General features: G+C 42.4%; 1 protein-coding gene across 9 annotated transcripts in view; it reads right to left on the bottom strand.

The window, feature by feature from the left end:
* ADGRB1 (adhesion G protein-coupled receptor B1) overlaps nt 1–23739 on the bottom strand; it is a 256252-nt gene that overhangs the window by 15059 nt on the left and 217454 nt on the right. For 5 of the 9 annotated variants that reach the window (XM_032182289.1, XM_032182293.1, XM_032182290.1 and 2 more), the window contains 6 exons: nt 22653–22738; nt 17450–17548; nt 9531–9702; nt 7588–7683; nt 4901–4955; nt 602–1281 (listed from right to left, as the gene is read on the bottom strand). In XM_032182289.1, the coding sequence (XP_032038180.1) occupies nt 602–1281; nt 4901–4955; nt 7588–7683; nt 9531–9702; nt 17450–17548; nt 22653–22738 (1188 nt within the window). The remainder of the gene's footprint in view (nt 1–601; nt 1282–4900; nt 4956–7587; nt 7684–9530; nt 9703–17449; nt 17549–22652; nt 22739–23739) is intronic. The other 4 variants (XM_032182296.1, XM_032182298.1, XM_032182292.1 and 1 more) reach the window with 3 other exon arrangements.

Below are 23739 nucleotides of genomic sequence, written 5' to 3'. Positions count from 1 at the left end.
GACTTGCTCTCTAATAACATGCAAATAAAGGTTCAAGTGGTGAGAAGTACAAAAGCTGAGACAGACAGACATCAGTGTAAGAGGTACAGACTAGGGGGAACTGCTAATTTATGTCCTGAGTTACCACAGGTCAGAAGGAGGGGTAACTTATGTAAAACCCCCGACATCTCTTTGGTGCTAAGAGATTTGTGGGGCATGCCTTAAGGACATTTTACATTTGCAACCACGAGGATTTTCTCAAACTGTATCATGACTGCAGCCACTAAAATGGGAAGCAGAGGAAGAGGATAGAAGGAGAAAAGGTAATGCAAGCCATGTGCCTTGCATTAAACTTAACCGTTTTTGACAAGCCAAAGTTTTGATTTGACTTTGCATTGCCTGTAGGGCAAAAGACAGTGGCTTTGTAAGCAATGAGGGATTTTAAAAATTAAATTACAAAATGATATCACCTGCTGGGGTTCCCTCAGAGTAATGTAATACTGGAACTAAAAAGGGGACTGCATTTGCCCTGGGACTCCTCTCTTGAAACATCTGATGTGGCCAACATTAAGGACATGGCATCACCATTGGCTGGGAACAACACAGGGATTGATATGCTCACCTCCAAGGAGCTCATGGAGAGGGTGGAGACGGTCTCACTCTTGGACACCACACCTGAGTTCCCTGAGTCTCCTGTGTCACACAGGCTGTTGGGAATCTGTGACTCGTTGGAGATATTCTGTGGGGGCAGCTGCTGCTGCTGTTGTATCATGGAGGAACCCTGCACCTCACTGCAAGTCATGGTCACAGGCTCCCGTGGAGGACTCTTGACGACAAAGCCTGGGTCAGTAGCCATACTGAGGTGGATCAGCCTTGTCTGGGGCATCTGGTCAATATTGATGCTGTATTTGCTCTCGTCCTTGGGTGGTTTGGCCCGTAAGGTAGACGTGTTGGTAGGCAGAATGACATAGCTGGTGTCCAGCGTTTGTTCTTGGGCCCGGGAGAGTTCTGAGTCCAACTTCTTGAAGATGTCCCCATCACAGATGTAGATAGATTTGGGCGGCTGGTTCTTGTCCTTCTTCAGGGTGAGACTGTGATTGCTGAACTCGTTCAGGTTGATGGCCCCCAGGTAGTGCGGGGAGCCCTGCAGATGCATCTTGGAGACGTTGGCTGGAAGACTGTTAAAGTTTGAGGACCCTTTCTGGTGATTGAGTTTCAATTTCTCCTCATCCTGTAGTGATGGGCGCTTCAGCGTTCCTGTGATGGTTGAGGTCCTGCAGGCGGTGATGTCTTTATTCAGCACTAGGGAGACAGACAAATATCCTTAGCACCTCACCTTAGCCTTTTTTTTTAACACATCAATACACCAACCACAGTCACACCATGCTAGCATGTTCCCTTGGACCTCTCAGAAACAGACTACAAAGGCCAAACAATTTAATACTGTTCTTTGTTGCTGTTGTTGTTTTTTCTTTTAGTCCAGGATGCTGAAGGCAAAACTAAAACTAGGCAGGAAAAAAGATCCCTCATTTTAAGAGAATTCTCTGTGCTGAGAATTTCCCAACCCAGTCATGGCCTAAACTCCAAAGTACACCAGCACATATAATCATACTGATAACACTATCTCAAAAAGCAATTACATGTATATAGTTATTTAGCACATGTAGCATATACATAACATGTTACTAGCCTATGGCTGAGCAGATTGTTTCATGTAGAAGCTTGATTTCATGAAAAAAAAATGGTTTTGAATCAGAAAATAGTTGAAATGCAACATTATCTACAGCTCTTTTTTTTTTTTTTCTTAATATATATTATTATTTTAAAAATTTGCTAAACTACTTCAGGTTGATCTTTTCCAATGGATGGTTTCAGGATTTGGTATTTTAAAACACATCATATTTTCTTATCAATTTCTGACAAGCTCTCCATAAAGCTTATGTTCTAATAATCATGCCAAGCCTTAGTGAGAGATAATCATTTAGTATTTCTCAATTTGCATAGGGGACAAAACGGAGTTCCATGAATATTCCTAAAGAGGAGGGGAATGCTTTAATCTGAGGATAAGGTGAACATGCCGATTAGGAGCTATATACAGGACACACAGACACTCATTCCCACACCACACAGTCTACAACAAAACAATTGCTTCATTATGGGCACAAGGACCTATTGCTCGGTTGATTTGAGGCTGCAGCAAAGACCTTAAGAAGATTATGGCATCAGCCTTGATGTCTGCAGGGGATAGAAAACACTGACTATGGGGCAGGGACAAAGTGGCGTGGCACTGAAGGATACTTACCCAGAGTTTCAGCACAGGAAAGGAGATATAAATTTTTGTTCCCCTTTCTCCCATCTCATAAAAAAAAAAAAAAAAAGAAAAAAAAAAAAAAAAAAAGGACCTTTTACAATTTTTTTTCTTGTGGAGCAGAGACAAAGGCCTTTGGGGTGACCTGACACACAGCAGAGGAATCCCATGGGACTGGGGTCATACCTATTTTTCTGCCAGCTTATGCTGGTGGATGCTGGAGGAGCACAGAAGCCCTCAAAAATTACAGAGCAGGCAAGGCAGGTTGAGGAAAAGACCAAGTGGAATACAGGAACTTTTAAAAAGCTTCGAAATCTACACACACAGGGCATACCTATGGCAGCCACGGTTATCTTGACATGGCTAGAGGGCACACTAGGACAAATTAGAGAATTATAATGTATTCATACCATAGGGTGCAGGAAGGTGTTACTGAAATCAGGCCTTTAGCTAGGATGTGTCAGTAAGGTTCAGTGATTTAGACTCTCCTTGCTCACATCAGCTGCATGAAGCAGGTTTGGAGAGGTTTGCTCTTACCTATCTCCAAGCATGAAGCAGTGAACCTTCAACATTGGGCTAGAGACCAAATCCTACCAGTGGATCCATGTTATGAGCAGTATCAGGTGTATCTCCAAACTTTCATAGCACGAGAGCTGGTGCTTCCAGGACAAGTCATGGCCAGGAAACAATGGATAATTTTTTTATTATTATTCAAAAAAGCAGAATGCATAGGAAGACCACTGATATACTGTACAGAAAGGTCTCCAAAATGGTGACTATTATTAATTAGCTTGGTGCAGACTAATGGCACTTTACCAGGGGATGTTTATCTCCTCAGGCAGACAGCAACAAACAAAAAATAAGTTGTAAAGGAGCAAACTAAGGACGGGAGGGCTAGGCTGTTAAAGAGCTGCTGATCCAGGGTCTTCTGCCTTTCCTTTGGAAAACTCAATTTAGAAGCAAGAAACTTGGTGATAGATACAGAACAGCTCCTGATTGCAGAAGTCTCGGGTCTGCCTTGGCTGTCAGCACAAAGTGGGCTGCTGGCTACGTAGCTGGTTGAGTATGCATGTTTGCTGAGCATGCATTCAAGTCAGACCTGGTCTCACGTGCATGTCTTTTGCAGATGGTATTTTTGAACTGAGGTCTTCAGTGTCAGAAAGGAAGGAGAAAGACAAACGAGATGATGGAGTCAGCGAGAAATACAATTATAGAGTATGAGACAGAGAAACAGAGAGAAAAAAAATGGAGCGACCCTGAAAAGAGATAAATGGACAGAAAGAGACCATGAAATAAGATATCACAGGGATAAGTGAGATAAATATACTGTGGCTGTGATAGGCGTAAGGAGAGGGAGTGAGGCAGAGAGAAGGACTGAAGAAGACAGATAAGATATAGATAGATATTAGATAGATAAATGATAGTGACAGTGATAGACACTACACAGAAACACAGCGACAGAGATAAATGTTGACAGAGATAGAAATACATAAACAACAGGTACCGCAAGACAGACAGCTGAGGACAGTGATAAATAAGTGATTGCAAGATAGAGAGAGAGAGAGATGCAAGATAGATAAACACATTAGAAGCAGATAAAGAAATGATAGATTAGATAAAGATAAATGGAAGGGACAGGTAGACAGATGTAAAGAGTGAGGGAGAAAATGAGAGAATGAGAAGGAAAGAGAATGAGAAAGAGTAATACAGAGAAAGAGAGAGAAATTTTCCCATGATGGGAACTGCACACATAGTATTTACTGTCCTTGGCTTGGAGAGATCCTGGTTTGGAAGATGTGAATTATATGCAAGTGCCAAGCGAGCTGGCATTTCTCTTGCTTGGGGAAGGGGACAAGTGTGGGAAGGTAAATGAAAACCTAAATATCTACAAAAAGGGAAAAAATCAAACAATAAATCCCAGCCAAATGGTCAGGCATGCCAGGATCAGGAAAAGACAAAATCTGCAGAGACAAACAGGCAGCAAAGGAGACTTTAGAAGATGCAGACACCCTCAGGGGCATGGGAGAAAAGGGACTTAATGGGACAGGGACAGTTGGCCCATGCATAAGAAGTCAGAAAGAGCGTGTGTGACTGAACACACAGGAGAAAAGTGGAAGCAAAGAAAGACCTGACCCGCCTCCATATGAACAAGCAGCTTACTACTGCACCAGAGATGTGCATGGGGCCGGGGAGTATGTTGGGAAGGCTCTCCAAAGTCCAGACCTGCTTAAAGACACCTCCTGAGCACACAGCTGTCTGAGGCTGGCTTTGGACAGGGCTTACTACAGCAAAGAAGGATCACAGCAGGAAGAGATGCAACCAATCTCTTCTTCCTTGATTCTCTTCTCTGCACTGTGTCACAGGGACCATAGGTAAGATATAATACTTCAGAGCAAGGTTTGACCTTAGCTAGAAGACCAAGAGAGCTGGAGGGGAATAGGTTAAGCCAAGCATAGGGGAGAATTAGGGGAGCTGCTTTCTTTTGGCCAGGGTTGAGAGTAAGGGTAGCCCACACACGCCCATGCAAGCCACTAAGACATACACAAATAAAGTAGAAAGGGAAAAAAAATGGCCTAGTTCAATCCCCAAACCAGGTCACTTGTTGATTCTCACCTGTGATGTGCTCACCTGATCTACAAGCCATATCCACGTCCTTCTCAAAATCGGTCTGAAAGACAGAGAACACAGAAGACGCGGTCAAAAGGAGGTGATGGGGAAAAGAAAGGCATCTAGAAAATGCAAAAGACATTTTACTTCATGAGCCAGACATAATTACTGCCAGAAAAGCGGAGGAGAGACATTTCAGTTAGTCTTTGAAACATCAAACAGACTACTTTTTTTCCACCTGTGGGTCTTGAACCTCAGGCACTGTAACACTGCTTTCCAGCTGAATTCTTCAGCTAATTCCTGAGCTACCAAATTCATATATTTCCCTGGAAGATGTTTATGCATATTTCAAATAAACTGGGGACAGATTCCTGGCCTGATCTGCCTTGGACTTATCTCCCCACATTTAGTCCAAGTGGATTCTCCTCCACCAGTTAAAAAGGTCTACAGATGCTGCTGATAGTGCTCCATACTTACTGTAATTTCTTGTGATTTATCACAAAATCACATGAAATGGAAACATGTCTCTGCTTCTTAAACTCTTAAATATCTTCTGAAACTCTGAAATATCTTAAAATATAAAATTAACGGTCCCTCTAGGAACAAAGGCTGATTAACTTTGGTTGTGGTCTGTACAGGCAAATGAAACTCTTTCTTTCTCTCAGTATGAATTAACTCCTTTTCGAAAGCTTATAGTAGATAACACTTTAAAGAATTTTGTGTGCTGGGAAGACCACAGAATAGCAAAAGGTAGAAGAGTTCACTAATTATTTCTAGTATCATTTCAGAAAGAAGGCATTTAAAATAATTGTACTAATGTGCTGAAATGCATTCCAATTTCATACTAAGAAGAGTGTGTAAAATAACATCCCCATTGCCCTGGGATAAACACTTTAGTATTAGCAGGTTGATAATCAAGAGTTTTTGGAATTATGAGTAATTATGTTAACCTTACTTATGCTAATTTACTAGCAAATTGTTTAGAATATCAAATAAATTTGAAAGGAATAGAAGAGAAATAATATCAGGTTCATGTTAAAATGGGCAAGTGTGATGACAAAGAAAAATGTAATCACATTTTGATGATAGGAGTTTCAGGAAAAAATGCAATTGAACAACCTGTGCTAGTTCCATCAATAAATAAATAAACAAATGATAGGTTTATATTTAATAAATGTCAACAAGATTTTGTGGAAAACAGTTTGCTCAGCTAAGCTTCTTTTAATACATCGAGAAGATTTTGAGATTAGTGGAAAAGGTAACAACAAAAATTCTGTCCTTCAAAGACTTTGATTTCTTTGGTTACAGCACAATTCAGTGACTATAAAATAACATTGTACCCCTCTAAAATATCAGCAAGGAGTCATCATTCATGTCTGGATTTGGGAGCTCTTTGTGCTTGGATGTAAAGAAACTGATTGTAAGCTCTCTACTTCTCAACACGTCTATCAACAGTTCAGAAGTAAATGTAATCTCATAGCTAAAAACTTGTAGCTGACAGAATTTTGCAAGATGGTTGATAATAAATGAAAGCAGAGGTATACAGAGGGAGAAAAATCTGACACTTCAGAATATAGCTCTTGGGATGCTAACAATAGAATAGCAAATATAGTGTCCACAATCTGAAAGGATACTGAGAGTTTGAAGGACATGTGGAAAAGTGTTACAGAAATAATTTGACGGCAAATGTCTTACAGAAAGAGAATAAAATAGTGTGTTAACTTACTGCAAGGAAGACTGGGACTGGATATGATTATTGTCTGTTATTGAAGGAGCTTAAGTATGAGGCACACAAGGGCCTTTGTAATTACACGTAAATAAGCATAGTCAGAATAAATGTGTGAAAATTAGAAGAATACGTATTTAAATTAGAAATGAGGCACCTGTTTTTAAATATGAGATGTGGTAGAATAGCATATGCCTTGATGTCTTGACTTCAAGATTGTGCTTTGGACTGAAATGAGACCTTGCACCCAAGCACAATCTACCTGGCTTAGCACAGGAGTGACTGGCAAAAATTCCTGAGGTCGTGATATAGGTCTAATATTAAATAGATGTTTTAAGAACTTGCTTGAATCTTATAAGTGATTGTCCTGATGTTGTTACTTCAGTTTCAGAAATTAAATGCCTCCTATGTCATACACATCACAACACCAGAGCAAATGCAAGACAATTCCCCATCGTTTATCCTACTGTCTTATCTAGATTGTTTGTAAAGGATTTACACAACAAGAGCAGGGTTTACAGTGCTTAAACTATATTCCCAGTGAAGCAATGTAAACAAGTGTGCTTGAGACAGTATCTTTATAATAATGACTATGATCCAACACACTGTGATTAAATCAGCATTAAAAAAAATTGCTTCCTAGCTCCAGCTAGGATGAGGCAGTATGATGAAGATGAAAAGGTCTGGGAGACTTAGGAGATATATTTGCCTTTTGTGTTTTCTGGGAAAGGAAAGATCTCCCCAGGATGTCTGCAAAACCCAGTAAGCTGGAGCCCCTGAATGTTACAATGAAAAGAAACAAGCCTTGTGTGAAAGAGCCTACACTATGATTGTTCAAGCGCAGGTTTAAAGGAAAAAGGAGTGATGATTGCAAAATATATGATGGACAGAGCCCTCTGTTTATCAGTTACATGTAAAAGACACCCATAGGTCCCTTAGTAACAGACTAGATGGTAGTTTTCCCTACCATTAGTTGAGCATGTCCATTCTGAAATGACCCCCCAGAGTCTCCATTGCCCTCTTCCTGACGATCTACGACTCGGCACTTCACAGCATCCTGGACCTGCAGGAGCAAATGGATTTGCACAAGTCAGAAACAGACAGAAGAACCAAATGTATTAAATTCTGCTAAAAACAACAACAAATGAAAATATAGCACTTGGTAGATCACAATATTTTTTATGATGGATGCTATTGCATAAATTGTTATATTAGGGTCTACAATTTTTGGTTATGATCCACCACCAGCTGTACTATATATCTGATCCAAAACTCACTGAAATCAATGGAAAAAAATAATGCCAGTGACTGCAATGGGAGCTAAATGCAGGCCCATATTCATAACGCAATTAGAAGAAGGAGTCTCAGCCAAGCCAGTGTTGTAATTCCATTGATTTCATTGGCCTGACATAAGGAATTAATCTGTTTTACTTAATTTAAAGGAGCTGTAAGAAGATAAAATGAATACTGAAAAAAAGGGCTTCCTGTCTCTGTTATTAATAGTCTATCCGCTCAGTAGGATGAAAAGAATAAAAGAAACATAAAAGATTTTTCCTTTTCTTCCTTGATATAATTTACCATTTTAAATCTCCACAGGGAGGCTGGAGAGAATTTACTCAATTTCCTCACTTGATTACCGCTAACATTACTTTCTAGCTCAAATGTCTATGTGCTAATGCCAACATACAATCATGCCGTAAACCTTGGTGCAGGTTGCCCCTCTCAAAATCAAATAAGCAAAATTGGTTTTCTTAATAATCCATATTGGGGAGGGAGAGGTGTAAACAGCCTGGAAATATTAATTTTCACAGAATCATAGAATATTCTGAGTTGAAAGGGACCCACAAGGACCACTGAGTCCTGGTTCTACACAGGACCACCCAAAAATCAGACCCTATGTCTGAGAGCATTGTCCAAACATTCCTTGAAGTCCAGCAGCTCAGTGCCATGACCACAGCCCTGGGCAGCCTGTCCCAGTGCCCAACCACCTCTGAGAGCAGAACCTTTCCCTAACCCCCAGCCTGACCCTCCCCTGTCCCAGCTCCATGCCGTTCCCTTGGGTTCTGTTGCTGTCCCCAGAGAGCAGAGCTCAGCGCCTGCCCCTCCACTCCCCTCATGAGGGAGCTGCAGGCCGCCATGAGGCCTCCCCTTGGCCTGCTCTGCCCTGGGCTGAACAAACCAAGGCACCTCAGCTGCTCCTCATACGTCTTCCCCTCCAGACTCTTCACCATCTTTGTAGCCCTCCTTTGGACACTCTCTAATAGCTTTATGTAAGATAAGATTCATCAAGATAAGATTCATCAAGATAAGATTCATAAGATTCAGCTTGCCACAAACCAAACCCCCCAAATCCCTCTCTTTGGGGTTGGTCTTCAGCCTCTCATCACCCAGTTTGAACATATAACCAGGGTTGCCCCTTCCCAGGTGCAAAATCCAGAACTTGCTCTTGTTAAACTTTATCTTGTTGGTGATTGCCCAGCTCTAATTTGTCATAATCTCTTTGCAAGGCCTCTATACCTTCAAGGGAATCAACACCACCTCCTAGTTTATTATCATCTGCAAACTTACTCAGAACAACTTTCACTCCTTTATCCAAGTCATTTATGAAAACATTAAAGAGATTTTTGGTGTTTAGCAAGCAAAACCTGGCATTTGAGCTAGAAAAAAGTGAATCTAAGAGTGTCCCCCAAATTCTACTCTACAGGACACTTGGCATAACAACCACTGATTCATTCTTTCTTGCCTCCCATCTTCTGACTGATAATGTCATGGTCATTTGTTTGGCCACTGCCTACATGAAGGCAAAAGCTCATAGGATTAGAAAAGCTACCAGGCTGAGTGGGCATTTTTCAGACATTTTCTGTAGGAACTTTGTTGGTTATATGAAAGAGAACGAGTCATTCTGCTCACCTCCCTCCTAAGGATACAATGAACCATCACGATGACAAAGCCCTCCAATGAGTCAAAGACAGCAAAAAGGATCTGGAAGAGCGCCGACCGCCGATCTGTGATTGCCAGAACTGCAGACATCCAGGTGAGAGCCAGGAGAGGCAGGACCACGCAGGAGCTCCAAAGGGATGCCCTGTTAAGGGAGAGGAAAAGAGAATTGAGCTCCACTTCAGCCTCCCCTGCTCCCACATGGGATGCTAATTCAGCCTCCTGATCCCATGGGGCTTCAGAAGACTTCTCCAGCACATGCATACTTGTGGCTAGACGTCTCCTGAGCCCCTGGCACAGGGAAGCAGGAAGATGCTTTGCAACACTCACGCTACCAAAACAGGTGACACACAGTTTCTACAGGAGGGACTACTAGCCGATGGTGCAATCATGCATAAAACTTGAGGTGGGGAGGAAGGATGCAGATACCTCACTCCCCCTTTCGCGCCCTTCCCACTCTACGTCACTACACCACAAGGGTGGCGTTTCCCAAGGAGGGGAGACAGAATACATTCACTGTGGGTTGCCAGAGGGAAGGGGAACAGTTGCAGCAGAGGCTGGTTTGTCACATTGGCTGTCAGTACTCAGGCTACAGACACTTGGACTTCCAGAGCACATGGAAGACACCAACAGGTGGGGACATGTCACGGTTTCAAGTGACTAAAGCAGACAAGCATAGAGCTGATGTGAAGACTGACCTTTTGCTGTTGCTCCCTTACCCTGTAGCTGATGGTCCCTATAATTCCACAACAATAAGCATCACAGGAGCTGATATGTAACTCTGATCATCTTTATGAACAGAAAAATTTCAGTTTTCTTGTGTGATCTGCCCATCTGAATGCTTTGAAAAGAACTGCAGTTGCTTCTATCTTTAGCAAGTATTGCAAATAACTTTATTCTTGAGAGACTCCTTTAAGATTCAAGCCACTTAGTAATTCACAGGACCAAAAACTTCCTGCAGTGTTAGTACTGTTGCATGAACCTCCATCTTTTCTATGGTTGATGGCTCTAGAAATTAGAAGGTAGCTCTGTTTCTATGGGCTATTCAGCCCTTCAGCTCTCTCACTAAAAGCATCCCAAACAATTTCAGCAGCAATGGAGATTTTAGGCTGTCTGTTGTCCTATGTATTTGGCACCAAGAGTACCAGGAGATTTCCTTTGTGAGCTTCTATCTAACAAATAATAGTAGAGCTATGCACAGACTGAGCAACAAGTTGAGCTTCAGGATTTTCTGAATAGAAAACCTCAAGCTATTCACTAACAAACATAAACAGGTAACACAATAAATTACAAGACAGATATTGTGACACATGGTTTACAGTACTTCATGGGACTTGCTTACCATTTTCTGATATATGATCAAGACTTTTATGTTTACTTGCTGGTTATACAGGTACCACTCTCAGGCCTCAGTGAAAGTTTTACCTGAAGAAAGCTGGAGCCTGGACACGGGTATGAACATCAGGATGTAACACCCTAAAGAATTTTTCAAGGACTGTTACATCAGTTCTGCTGCAGTGACCACATACTGAAGTGATGGGTTATTTTTGTAATCATAATGATACTATGATTGCAAATATTTCTACAACCTTTTCAGACTCAGATGTGTTTCTCGGTGGTGTTTTTAATCAATGTGATATCCCTCAGGGAGCCGTTAAATGGCATAAAATCTTTTCAACTAAACTAAGCATTATGAGGCTTCCTTGTAAGGTAAGGGTCAGATATAATGTAGATATGCTGTAATTTTATGTAGGATAAACTCAACTTTAATGTCCAACAAAGGCAATAATTTTAAAGCACTATTAAGAAAAGAACCAGCAGCCAAAGACAACCCTCAACCAAACTGCCAAACAGACGTTTGTATTCCACTTCTCTCCCAGCTCCCTGATATCTGGCTCATTATACTGAAGTAAGTGAAATCTTTCATTGCTATCATTTGCAATGGTGCATTAATATAACTGGCTAAATAGTAAGTGCAGTAAAAAAAATTGAAGGTGTAGAAAAGCCAAATGGAAAGTTGAGGTTTGCTCCATAACGTGCCGCTCTAGATGCATCTTCCACAAAAGGATCAGCAAACACAAGATGCCCGATGCATGGCTTGGTAAAGGAAGTCAATCAAGTAGCAGTCTGCAGTTTGATTGCCCAAAATCAGGACAGTCAATAGAGGCTGATAGAGAAGGTCTGTACCAAAGAACTCGCTTTTCTGGAACTACCTGGTCACCCATCACACTCTTAATACATACAGATATGTACATTATTATTACCAAAATGCAAATAGGAAACCTGTCAACCACATCTGAGAATGGATTTGACCTCTAAGTATTGGTTTGAACCAGAGATCTAAATTTGCATAGGGTTTTCCATTCTTGAAAAGAACTGCAGCATCATATTGACAATGATTTGGATCTGGATTCAAGATTAGATGTGGATTTTGCTTTGCAAAGGATGCTGCTGAAGAGATAAATTCTAATTTTCACTAGTGACAGGTAACACTTCAATCTATCGGCTTCAAAACCTGCTCCAAGGGATTATGCAGACACTCTGCTTTAAACAGGCACTATATCAGTCTGAATTTGCTACCCACAACACCAATGCAATATTCCCTAACTATGGGGGGAACCTTCAGAGCTCCTGCTTCTTTATGTTGGATTCAGTCTTCCCTAGCCCCATGTCCTGAGTTTCTCAACATGGACAAACTGTTCAACTCTTCTGAGTCAAGGCGTCCTAGTGGACTTCACTATTGCTTCCAGCATAAACAAATTTCAGAGCATCACTGTCCACATCACACTTCCAACTCAGATGATTAAAATAGTATTATGCCAAATATTCAGCTGCTGTAAATCCGAATTATTCTGAATTATGTCTTACAGCAGCTAAGAGTATGGCCTGACTTTCTGCTTTCTTTGTGATTCATCTTGCAGATGCCTTTTCAACAATATTCATCCCTTACAAATGTTATGGAAATGTTGCTTGACATTTAATGCATAATCTTTTTTTCTCAGGAGGCAGACGGCAATGGGTCATAAGACTATAACTTACTCTAATTTCACTTTCAGAGCTCTGCTTAGCCTTTGAAATATTAAATTCAAAAAAAGTTCCATTAAAAAAAAATCATATCTAGACCGAAATTTTAAAAGAAAACTCAGGGAAAGATAAGTGGTTTTCCTGTGACATTGCCCTTAATTCTACCTGCCGTGAGCTGAATTCATAGAAGAATTCACACTTCAGCCACCTTTCTGTGTGCCCATTTTGTAGGAGGCATTCTTAAAAGCTACCAGGAAATCTCATAGGACCTAAGAAACATCACGTTACGGTGCCATGTGATGGGAAATAAAATGATGATTTGTTATATAACAACACTGTGATGACTTAACAGCTCTTCATTATGGATTATCTATGATCAATGAATCCATGATTTGTATTGCTTGGGACAAAAGACTAACCCTGTTGGCTGGCAGATGAAGAATGCATTTTTCCTATTGATTTATCCTGATTTATTTGTTGCATACATGACAGCACTCATCATGAACAACTAATATGAAGGGAAGATCATTACATTGTAGTATGGGAGCATGATGCTTACTTATTGCATGATGACCATGGCGTGATAGTATTACTCAGCAGGACTGATCCAAGTAAAACTACTATGCCACGTGACAACATGGGCACACATTAAAAGTATCCACAGCTTTATCTAGCAGGGCAAAGACTTAACCTCATAGGAGACCCAGCCCTGGCAGCAAGCAGATGATGGTCTTTGGTCAAAAATATCAAAACCTGGCAGTAGTTTTGTTCTTTAGCTAGCTGTCAGCCTTGGGATTCTTTGTCTTTGCAAAAAAAATAAATAATAATAATAATAAAAAAGGCAGGTTATACTGATGGAACTTAGAGAATCGCAATGGAAAGAGCAAAAATGGATTTGGGAAACAAATATCTACATGAGAAAAGATTAAGAGGCCTGTGCCCTGACAAAAGGCAAGTGTAGGGGGACACACAGTACATGCCAACAAAGATGTAAAGGGCCATTCTAAAGAAGTAAGCAATCAATTTTTCTCATTACTCAAGGCTGACAGGGCTGCCAGTACAATAAGCTTAAGAAACAGCAGCAGAAGAAATAACTTTAGAACTCAGAAAGCAGCTCTTGGAGAAGAGCTCTGAAAAGGAATATGGTTTCTGGCCTTCAACACACAAGGTAAGGGATGTCTCACTGCATGTTGTGCAGACAAGGTGGCTCCACTACTCTGATAAACCTACAATTCCTGCCTCACAGCTGCTCTGTTACAGGATAATCACCATACAAGGTTTTACTTGACTGTAAATCTTGTGCTTTAACCCTTCTCTAACTTGTGTTATTTCTAGAAGCAAGAACTTGAGCATTTCCCCAATTTTAGGGACAGTTTCAGAGCAGCTCCCTTTAACTCAATGTCTATATAGCCAAGACAGGAAATCTTTACCTAGCAAAGAAGAGCCACTGTGCATACTGATCCCACGCATGGGGAGCACAGAAACACAAGACATTATTTCTATTTTCTCCAGAAAATGATTCTACTCTCACTTGCTGCAGTCTGCATGATATGACCAGGAGAACAGGAGATCAAACACCTCTGAATTAAGCAGGAAATGAAACAGATATGGGAAGACTGCTTGATTATTCACCCTCAGTAAGGGAAATAGTTTTTTGACCTCCCAAGCACCCGCAGGGGCTAAATATTGTCCACAGGTTAAGAATCCAATTTCAAATTCCTTGAACTATGCAAACAACACTGTTCCTGGTGAACAGTCATAAAATCAGCCACTCACAGAAGGGGTGATTCACATTAGTGCTTGGACTACAATACTGGGCAAAAAAACTGACATCCAAGACTTTCTGAAATGACTGAGCCAAGAAAAATCCCTTAACACAAGGGACTCCTTAATCCCTCTGACAGAAGAGCCTCAGTTGACATAAAATGAGTGATATATGAGAAGTCCCTTCCTTCCTTCCTTCCTTCCTTCCTTCCTTCCTTCCTTCCTTCCTTCCTTCCTTCCTTCCTTCCTTCCTTCCTTCCTTCCTTCCTTCCTTCCTTCCTTCCTTCCTCTCTTCCTTCCTCTCTTCCTTCCTCTCTTCCTTCCTCCCTCCCTCCCTCCCTCCCTCCCTCCCTCTCTCCCTCCCTCCCTCCTTCTTTCCTTCCTTCTCTATCCTTCCTTTCCTCTCTATCCTTCCTTCTCTCCTTTCTTTCTTCCTTCCATAACAGTCCCCAGTATTTTCTGTGGCTGTCCCCTTTCAAAACAATATCAAGAAATGACATGTCCTTGAGATATATTCCTGTCTCAGATCAAAATTTTTCACAGGTAGCAACGACAAATGAATTATAAGGTAGTATTTGACAGGCTGAGGCTACTGTACAAGCAACAATTGCAAGGAAAGAGATGTGGGAACAGAGGCCGTCCAATGGCAATATATAACCCAGATTTCATCCAGAGCATTCAACAGGGAAGGCTTTTTTCTAACCCACAGCTGTCAAGTCTGGGTTACACTTAACAGGTCATAGACATCCAAAGCTTTCCTTTTTATCATCTCCCTAGTCAAGAAACTGCCTAATTTTCAGTACATACTTTTTGTCTTCTATCACGATCACTACTTGCCCTCCCATCAGTGATTTACCATGTTCTCCCTCAGTTACACATCCCCTTCCCTGATCCCTTCTCTCTTAGGTATTATCAAGAAGAGCTCCTCAAAACTTTTTTGACAGGAAGTTGTATTCTTTCACACAATCCTAGCTCAGAGATGAGCCTCTGACACCCATGGGAGGAGAACTGGAGGGAGCCTGAGGAACCCCAGAAGGAACCAGACAGGCACATCCTTGATGCGCTTGCTCTCTGCCAAGCAGCTATGCCTAATTCAACACTAGAGAGGAGCCAGGAATCCTCACAGCATCTGATTTACACTACAAGACTCCAAAAGTCAATGGTAAAGCTGGCCTGAGTCCGGGATCAAGGCCAGCAGAATGGTGGCAGTGACATGAGGCACAGTCAAGGCTTTGCCTTACTGACAACCTCATTTACAATAATTTGGAGGAAGAAAACCAGAAAGAGTTCAGCTTCCAAGTGAAGGGAACAAAAAAGGTCAGTGGAGGGGATGAGTGTACTAATTCATGCATAATTCACTCTTTTTGCAAGGACAAGAGCAGAGGATACTTCAGGATACACAGCAAAACTAGTACTGGCATTAACTGTCTAAGGTATTCTATCGGCTGGGAAAACAAAAGATACATCCTTTTACAAGGGCTCTCTACTTTCTATCAAACCACTTAAATTAGAAAAGCAGGATAAGCAGATCTGGATTTCATATCTCCTCTTTCTAATTTGAAGATGAATCAGAAGAGATGACTTATGACAGAGCAATGTCAGACAACATGGAAGAAAGATTAGAGATTGCTTTACTTTTGAAATGAATTTACAAGGAACTGAAAGCCTCTCCTATTTAACGGTCTACTTTATTAATAGTAAGGTTTTTGCTCAGTTAGCATTCCTCTGCAGCGACAGGAAAGCGAAATGCAGTGACCTGCTAATTCCAGACTCGTGGTACGAGTGCCTGGACCGATGCCATCTCAGCATCTTAGCTCGGCACTGTTGCAAAAGGGAAACAAGTTCAGTAGTGAAAAGTAAATTAGATTTTGTTTATTTTTTGCATCTAATAAAAACTGTTAGCTCTTAGTAGAGGTAATGGCATGTTCTCTTTTTCTAACAACAGTGGGTCATTTTCCAGAAATATACATTCTTTTCTAACCTCTTCTGAATTTCCTATAAATGGTGGTTTTGTTTTACGTTTCCACGTTTTGAAATGGTGGCTCTCAACTGTCTATTTTTGGTCAGATTATTTACAGGTAGAAGTTTTACAAATTGAAAATGTCTAACTCTGAGACCATTTCACACATTTAATAGATACTACTTTATCCATCAAAAGCAAACATTTTATATATATTAATTTAGCCACCAAAATCAAAATATAGCATCACCTAGTAAGGATGTAGATAAAATTTCAGAAAGGAAAGGAGGAAGGACAAATCTTTCCTCGTGACTCTCCCTACTACCTTAACCTTTGGGAGAAAAGCCAACAATATAAATAGCAACAATTTCTCCAGCAGAACAAAGCTCTGACATTTTCATAATTTAATTTTTTTTGACTAACTCCAGTTACATCTAAGAAGAGATTTAACAGCATTTGACTTTTGTAACTCAGAGCTATGAAACGCTTTTAGATTTTGAGAACTAATTCCAAGTGCTTTTAGGGGTCCAAAAGAGGCAGTCAACACCTATCAAATCAGAACCACAGCCCTATGAGGTTTTAAACTTAACTCTAGTCCTTTAAAAGAGGACAAAAATCAAACACTTAGAGGTGGTTTCCCAATTCACTTAAATCATACCCAGTGTATATTTACTCATTGGAGTAAAATACTCAAACACATGCTTAAGTGTTTGACAAAACTGGAGTTTGAAGCCCCAGCCTAGCACCAAAATTAATGGGAACCACACCTTTAAGTCTGCAAATTCAAGACCTAAATTGAACGGGGGCGTTAAACGTAAACCCAACTTCAGGCAAATGTCTTCCATGGGCTGCTCACATGCTTAAAACTAGGCATGTTGTTAAATGCTTTTCAGGACCAGCCCCTCAGCTCTTGCCCCAAGGACGCTGCAGGAGCCCTACACTACTCTTGGCCCACACAATGAAGTCAGGGAGAGGTGGGGATGTGGGGATGTGGGGAGGTGGGCAGGAAGATGGGAGAGAAAACAAATGGGCTGGTGAGGGAGGGGGTAAATGAGAGAGGGAAATAATAATAACTAAAAACAAAAGAAAAAAAGAAGAAAGTGGAAAGAAAGAAAGAAAAGAAGTTGAAATTAGAGGAACTAACATGGCGTTACTGGTGGCTGTGGCCGAAACTTCAGCGGAAGAAACTACTCCACACTTGGAACATTTGAGCGTCATGCCGTAAAGGGGCACTGCCATCTGACTGCAATTAAAACCAAAAGACTGAAACAAAACAAAACACTTTGCTCATGAACACAAACGTAGAAAGGAAAGGGAAAGAGAAGCCAAAAGAAAGAATGAAAGAAAGAAGGAAAGAAAGGAAGAAAGGAAAGAAGAAGAAAGGGAACCAACCAACCATACCCAGTTTGAAAAGAGAAATGAAAGACAGGCAGGAATAAAACTCTCTCATCTGTACCACTCCAGATGCGGGAAATGGGGAAATGTACAATTCAGAGATGTGTTGGTGCTGCTGGAGAGGGTGGAACTGTGTTGGTGTAAGTTTTGCCAGATTCAGGGTGCCTAAATCTGGCACCCATGGAGGAGAAGCCAGTACTGCTCTCCCAGTCTCCACCTCCTTCTTTTTTTGTTTTGTTTTGTTTTTTTTTTTTTGAGGAATTGCTCGTTTCCCTCCTGGCCTTTTTGCTCCAAAACAAAAAAGGTGGCAGGGTTGTACAGTAGAAGGCAAGAAGTAGGGCTGTGGGAACTGTGCTTAGCTTATTTCCTACAGCAATGTGAGGGATAGGTAGGACATTTCCTCCACTGCCCCTTTTGTGATGGTCTTCACCTTGGTGGGGACACCACATGGCAGCTGCCAATACCAGGGGATGCTCTTTGGTGGCTTAATCCATGATGAAGGACATGCACATGCATCTGCTGTTCGTGTCCTTGAGGCTGAGCATGAGCTCGGGTGTTTTGTCAGCCCATCAACCTGCCCTGAAGGGAGGTGGACAGGCTGACTAATTTTTAAGACATTTCTTCTCTTGGGTTTTGTTTTGGAGCTGAAAACCTTTTTGGGTTGAACCCTGAGTCTTGCTCACATGGGTTGCTCCCTCTTTTGCTGGATGGGATCAACCAGAAAGACAGGCTGTTGTGGGCTGCCAGTATAGGGTGCTTCAGGGATCAGGGTAGGGCACATCCACATGATTTTTGGAAGCTGATTATCTGTGAACCCAACAAGCCAGCTCTCACTTGGGAGCCCAGAAGCCGCATGAGCTTGTCACTGGCCCATTTTCTTCACAGAATTTACTAGTTTATGTGCTTTGCACAGGTACATGACCTCCATCCACATCAGATCTGGCTCAGAACATGTGCAGGACTCTGCAAAACATCCTACAGACCTACATGCAGTGCCTAGTATCAGAGTAGGCAGGAACATCGCTGCCAAAGGACAGCAAGTTGGCTACTCTTTGGTGGTGTCTGGAAGTACCAGAACTTGGGTTTTTACAGCCCTGCCCTGTCTGGGAGAGGGCTCAGGAAATGTTACAGATCATTTCCTAACTTTTATGGCTTTGTTTTCAGTCTCCCTGCAAAAAGGACACTCCCATGAACACCAACACAGTATTATTAGTGGTCTTAGTGGTCGTTGAGCTCACTTTTAAGTGGCTATTGATTGGTCTTTTAATTAGTTAGTTCCAGTGACATAAGCCATTACTCCCTTGTAGAATAATGACTAAGTAACTAAGGTAGCCCACAGCAACTTTCAGCCTTGAGACACAGAGAAAGTTAGTTCTTGTGTCAATAGATTCATATCTTCCAGGAAGGATGTTGTAAATCCAGTGAGGACAATGGCTGAACCAAAGATAAAGTGGGTCTTAAGACGCATTAAGTGCATGACCCTTAAAAAAATAATGGTCCATCCCCAGACCTATAAGCCACAAAGAACAGATAAGCAGAGAGACAGAGAGAGGCAGAGATAGGCAGCAAAAAGAAAGTAGATTGATTTGAGGAATTTGATGGAAAACTATACCAGAAAAAACATGAATGACACTGAATCACAAAGAACTGGCCAAAAGACCACTATAACACACAACTGTAACTGCTGTTGGGTGCATTTATGCAGAAAATTGTAAGCAGTAGGCACAGATGTGGGTACATTTATATTCTAATTTGTTCTGGTTCGGGGCTTGAGGTTGCTTAATATATTGAATTTCCGTAGCAGGTTTATATTGGTGCATGTAGGTATGAAAGGGTAGCTAATGAAATAACCACAGTGAATAATGCATTCATTTAATCTAGCTGTTTCTGCTTCCTAAATATCCACAAGCAGCTCACAGACTCATCTGATGTGTTCAGCAGAGCCTGGACTTTGCTACCCTTTACTGAAAAGTGCTTTATACCATGGACAGCCCAAAGAGTAGGAGCATTGTTTCCAACATGAAAGGCTCCCAGGTGAAGGGCAATACGAATCTGCTCCTATTTTAATGCAGTCATTATCTCTTTCCACTTGCTTTCCTTTCTAGGTACTGACGATCCAGCTCTTACACCCCGCTAGGACACGCAGAGAATGTTTCACGCAAGGTACTGGGGCAAACTTTCTCAAGCCCTCTCTATAATCAACGGAGGGAGAAAAAGAAGTTAAGCTCCTCTCAGGGGTACGTTGGAAGAATGAAACAGGGCTCCCACCTCCCTCCAGTGGCTACAGAGGGAGCCTAGACAGATTAAGCTCACCAGGCTAAAATTAGCCTTTGTGAATATATCCTATAGCCTCATTCTTCTTCCCTGGCTGCATGAGCACACAAATGTTTCTGGAATAAACCCTGGCTGAATAAATTTAAAATTCAGTTTAAAGGCTCCTGCGTCCAACATTAAAACTTTCACTTTTAGGAGCACTCCCATCAACAAGGCTCAAACCCTGTCGGTACAGCTGACCCCAAGAGGAGGCAGAAATGGTAATGGGGAAACACTGCAAGCAGGTAGGTACCTGCTGGGATCCTCTTCCAGGGTTTTCTCCCTAGCTTGAGCACGTAGCACGTGCCCAGAAAGGATTTGGGGCATCCATGTGTACTGCGCCAGCTCTCCGTGTAACCACATCCACCTCTTTGTAGCCTAGTTTTGTGACACATGCATAAAGCCGCTGCCATTAGAAAGTCAATGGTTTCTGACAACAGTAATCAGAGTGATTTCCTCTGGTTACTATAGGACAAGACCTATGGTGTCTCGGGTGCTATTTTACAGGAGCTGTTAACACCAATTTATTGGTGCCAACAGATCTGCAGTACATGTGCTGGGCTCCTCTTAGTGTTCAACAGGTCCTTTTTCCCCCTTCTTTTTCCCCCTTTGTTCTTTTTAGCAACACTGAACCATACTTCTTGCCTCTGCTAAAGGAAACACATTTCTTTAGACCAGCTCCTCAGATCCAAACATCTCGGAGGCCGTTACTCATTCGGATCATCTCCAGATCTACCCTCCAACACGGTTCCCAAGCCCAGGCCAGAAGCGGCTAGCTAAAGGGAAGGGGCACCGGAGCTCTCCAAAGCAAATCCGCAATCTCAGTGGGTGCACTCCAAAAGGAGAACAAAACCATTTAGCACAGAGAAGGCTCAAAAAGTGCTGCACACACACACACGGACACGAAAGAGGGGGGAAAAAGAGAAAAGAAAGAAAAAACAAAGAACATCAGAAAAACGACTTTTTTTTTTTTTCTTGCTTTGCAGGTTTTGTTTTCAAAGCACAACTACGAATGTGATCAATAACCAGCTGAAAGGGATTAAATAAGGTCACTCTGTGTGCAGTTTAGTTTAGAGAGTGAGAGATGGATGGGCAGTAACTCGCTGCTCTGCTAATCCAATAAAGCGTTTATTTCAGTGTTGGCTTTGCAGCGTAATTATCTTTCTGGGGACTCTGCCTGCAGTTAGGGCATTTTCTTGAGTTCTCTCTTTGTTAAATAGGCCTCATGCAGAACAAAGCACTTCCTTGGTGGTTGTTCCTGTAAGCAAAGCACCAAGGTCACTTGACCGCATTCATCTCCAACCCAGCAGCAATAGACACCTCTGCTCATCCTCATCCAAACAGGCTCAAGTCTCCCCTTGTTATAACCCTATTAAGGCACCAATTTCCCCTCTTCACCACACCACTTGGGCCCGCCAACACTACCCCCAAAACATGAGCCTTCCCTCGTTCCTCTCCTCCTCCTCTGGCTGGATAAGAGCTTACTTCTGCCCTCTGTTTGATGCCATCATCAATTGAACATGAATTCCAGCAGAACTCCCTGCTCCATAGCACAACGATGGGAATACTGAACCCTGCCCATACTTTCTGCCTCCCAGATGCAATTTTAGGGCCCGTGGGTGTTGCAACACCACAGTCGATGCTGCAGCTTATTGTTTCTGAAGCCCTGGGGTGCTACAGGATGACCTATGCATTTGATTTGACTCCAGGTGTCAGCATACCACTTGTCTTTTGCTTAGAGCATGGCATAACCCAGGGACAAAGTCTGAGCAGGCTGCAGACCCAAACAAGAACAGAGGAGAAGGGGGCTTTCACGGTCCCCGAGCCAGTGACCAAGCAGCTGTTGGCAAAAGGGGCTGGAGGTAAAGCCAGGGGAGAGCCCTGCATGGCAGCTGCCATCCTCACTGTGGAAGCAACTTTTCAATTTATACTAAGGCAAAACCCAGCTGCCACAAGTCCTGAGCTTCAGGATGGAGGTTGGGGTGGTGGCTGTGGAGAAGATAAAGAACCTCAGGTCATATCAGATTTTTTTTCCTACATTACCTGCCAGTCATCCACTATACACATCCATCCATCCATCCATCCATCCATCCATCCATCCATCCATCCATCCATCCATCCATCCATCCATCCACTAATTTCTTCACCTGTACAGCCCCAAACACCTTTTTCTTCAAAGCACCATGTCCCTTTGCCATCTCTCAACCACCTGCCAGGCATTGGGTGTGACACCATGGGACATGCCATCCTCATCAGTGTCACCTTCTTGCCCCAGCTTCTGTCTCTAGGCATCAGAGAGAAAAGCCGTCTGCTTTCCCTCATCTTTGGGATCTACATCAGCTTGGGCTGAAGCCTTTTTAACAAAGAGCTGAACTTCTAACCCTTGTCACAGTTCTGCTTCTTGGGTCTTTTGTCTCCACGCTGAATGGCAAGGCAGAGATTAAACCAAGGATTTCTTTGTTTGTTTGTTTTGTTTTGTTTAAATCTGCTTTTGCTTGCTGTCTGCACCTCCACTCTTTGCATTCTTGACCTGGTTATTGATCACAACCTTGGTTGTTTTCTTTTTTTTTTTTTTTTTTTTTTTTTTTGCTTGCTTGCTTGCTTTTCATTCTTTACTTAGATGTATTGATAAGGCATACCCTGCCCGTTCCTTCAGTTTCTTATCTGTTATTCCATCTTTGGATACAAGTTTGTTAAAAACCAGAATGCCAATAACCATGTTCACCTGTTGAAAGAAAAACAACACACAGATTTGTTCTCAAGTGGGTCAGGTCAAACACAGTAGTACAGAAGGTATCTACAGGGCAAGCTGAGCCCATTAGTTTTTCCCAAAGCTGGGTGGCACTGTCACACCTCTGCCCCCTTTCCACCCCATCCCACCTCCCTGCCACATGTCTGAGCTCAGGAGAGCAGAATGCAGCTGGCAGCAGATCAGAAAGGTCCCCATGGACCAGAAGAAGGCTGTAAAATGCTCAGATCATTGCAGGGCTTCTTGTAGCCCAGTGCAAGCTCAAGATCTAGGCAGGCAAACCCATGGCACAAAAAGAATTCTTCAGGGTCGTACAAATAGAAAACGTCCAATGCAGGGGAGAGCAGTGGGGTGATACAGCCTAGTTTCAAGTGTTTTTTTGGAGTTTGTGCTCCCAAATCAGCAGCTGTAATTATAATAAGGTGATGTGGTTTCTGCTCAGTGAACCACAACTGTTGCTCTCAGGTGGAGGGGTGCTGGAGCAAGTAGAAACATCAGCTGCTTGACACAGCTCGTGGATTAACCACCCAGCCGATTCCCAGAAATTAATGGGCAACTTCACGGAGCCCTTCCTCCTGCTTTATTAGGGTGAGAACACAGACGTCTGCATCAAACGGGTGCAAATACTCCCAGGGAAATAGCTGTGCAGAGCTGACGTCTTGCAAAGCGGCGTTAAACTCCCCAGTGCTCTGTTCTGACTGCACTCCCTGTTGCCAGCTGCATCCATTTTACAGCCCCCACCAAACCTCAGCAGCCCCTGAGCATCACCCCGTTAGTGACCCGTTAGTCCCTGGGGGCACAGCACTGATGGTGGAAAACAAGTGACACCCTCCTGGTTTTGCTGACAAGGAGCCACAGGGTGTTGGCAGAACAAAGCACTGCTGCTCTTCTGCGTGGGGGGCGGGGCTTGCAATAAAAGGTTTTAGGACAAATTTAGAGATTTGCAGCATCACGTGTTGGCTGAGAGCCTCGGTGAG

Source organism: Aythya fuligula, chromosome 2, assembly GCF_009819795.1.
Source record: "Aythya fuligula isolate bAytFul2 chromosome 2, bAytFul2.pri, whole genome shotgun sequence".
Lineage (NCBI taxonomy): Eukaryota > Metazoa > Chordata > Aves > Anseriformes > Anatidae > Aythya > Aythya fuligula.
The sequence above is the reverse complement of the archived record's forward strand: the minus strand, read 5'-3'. Positions and strand labels throughout refer to the sequence as shown.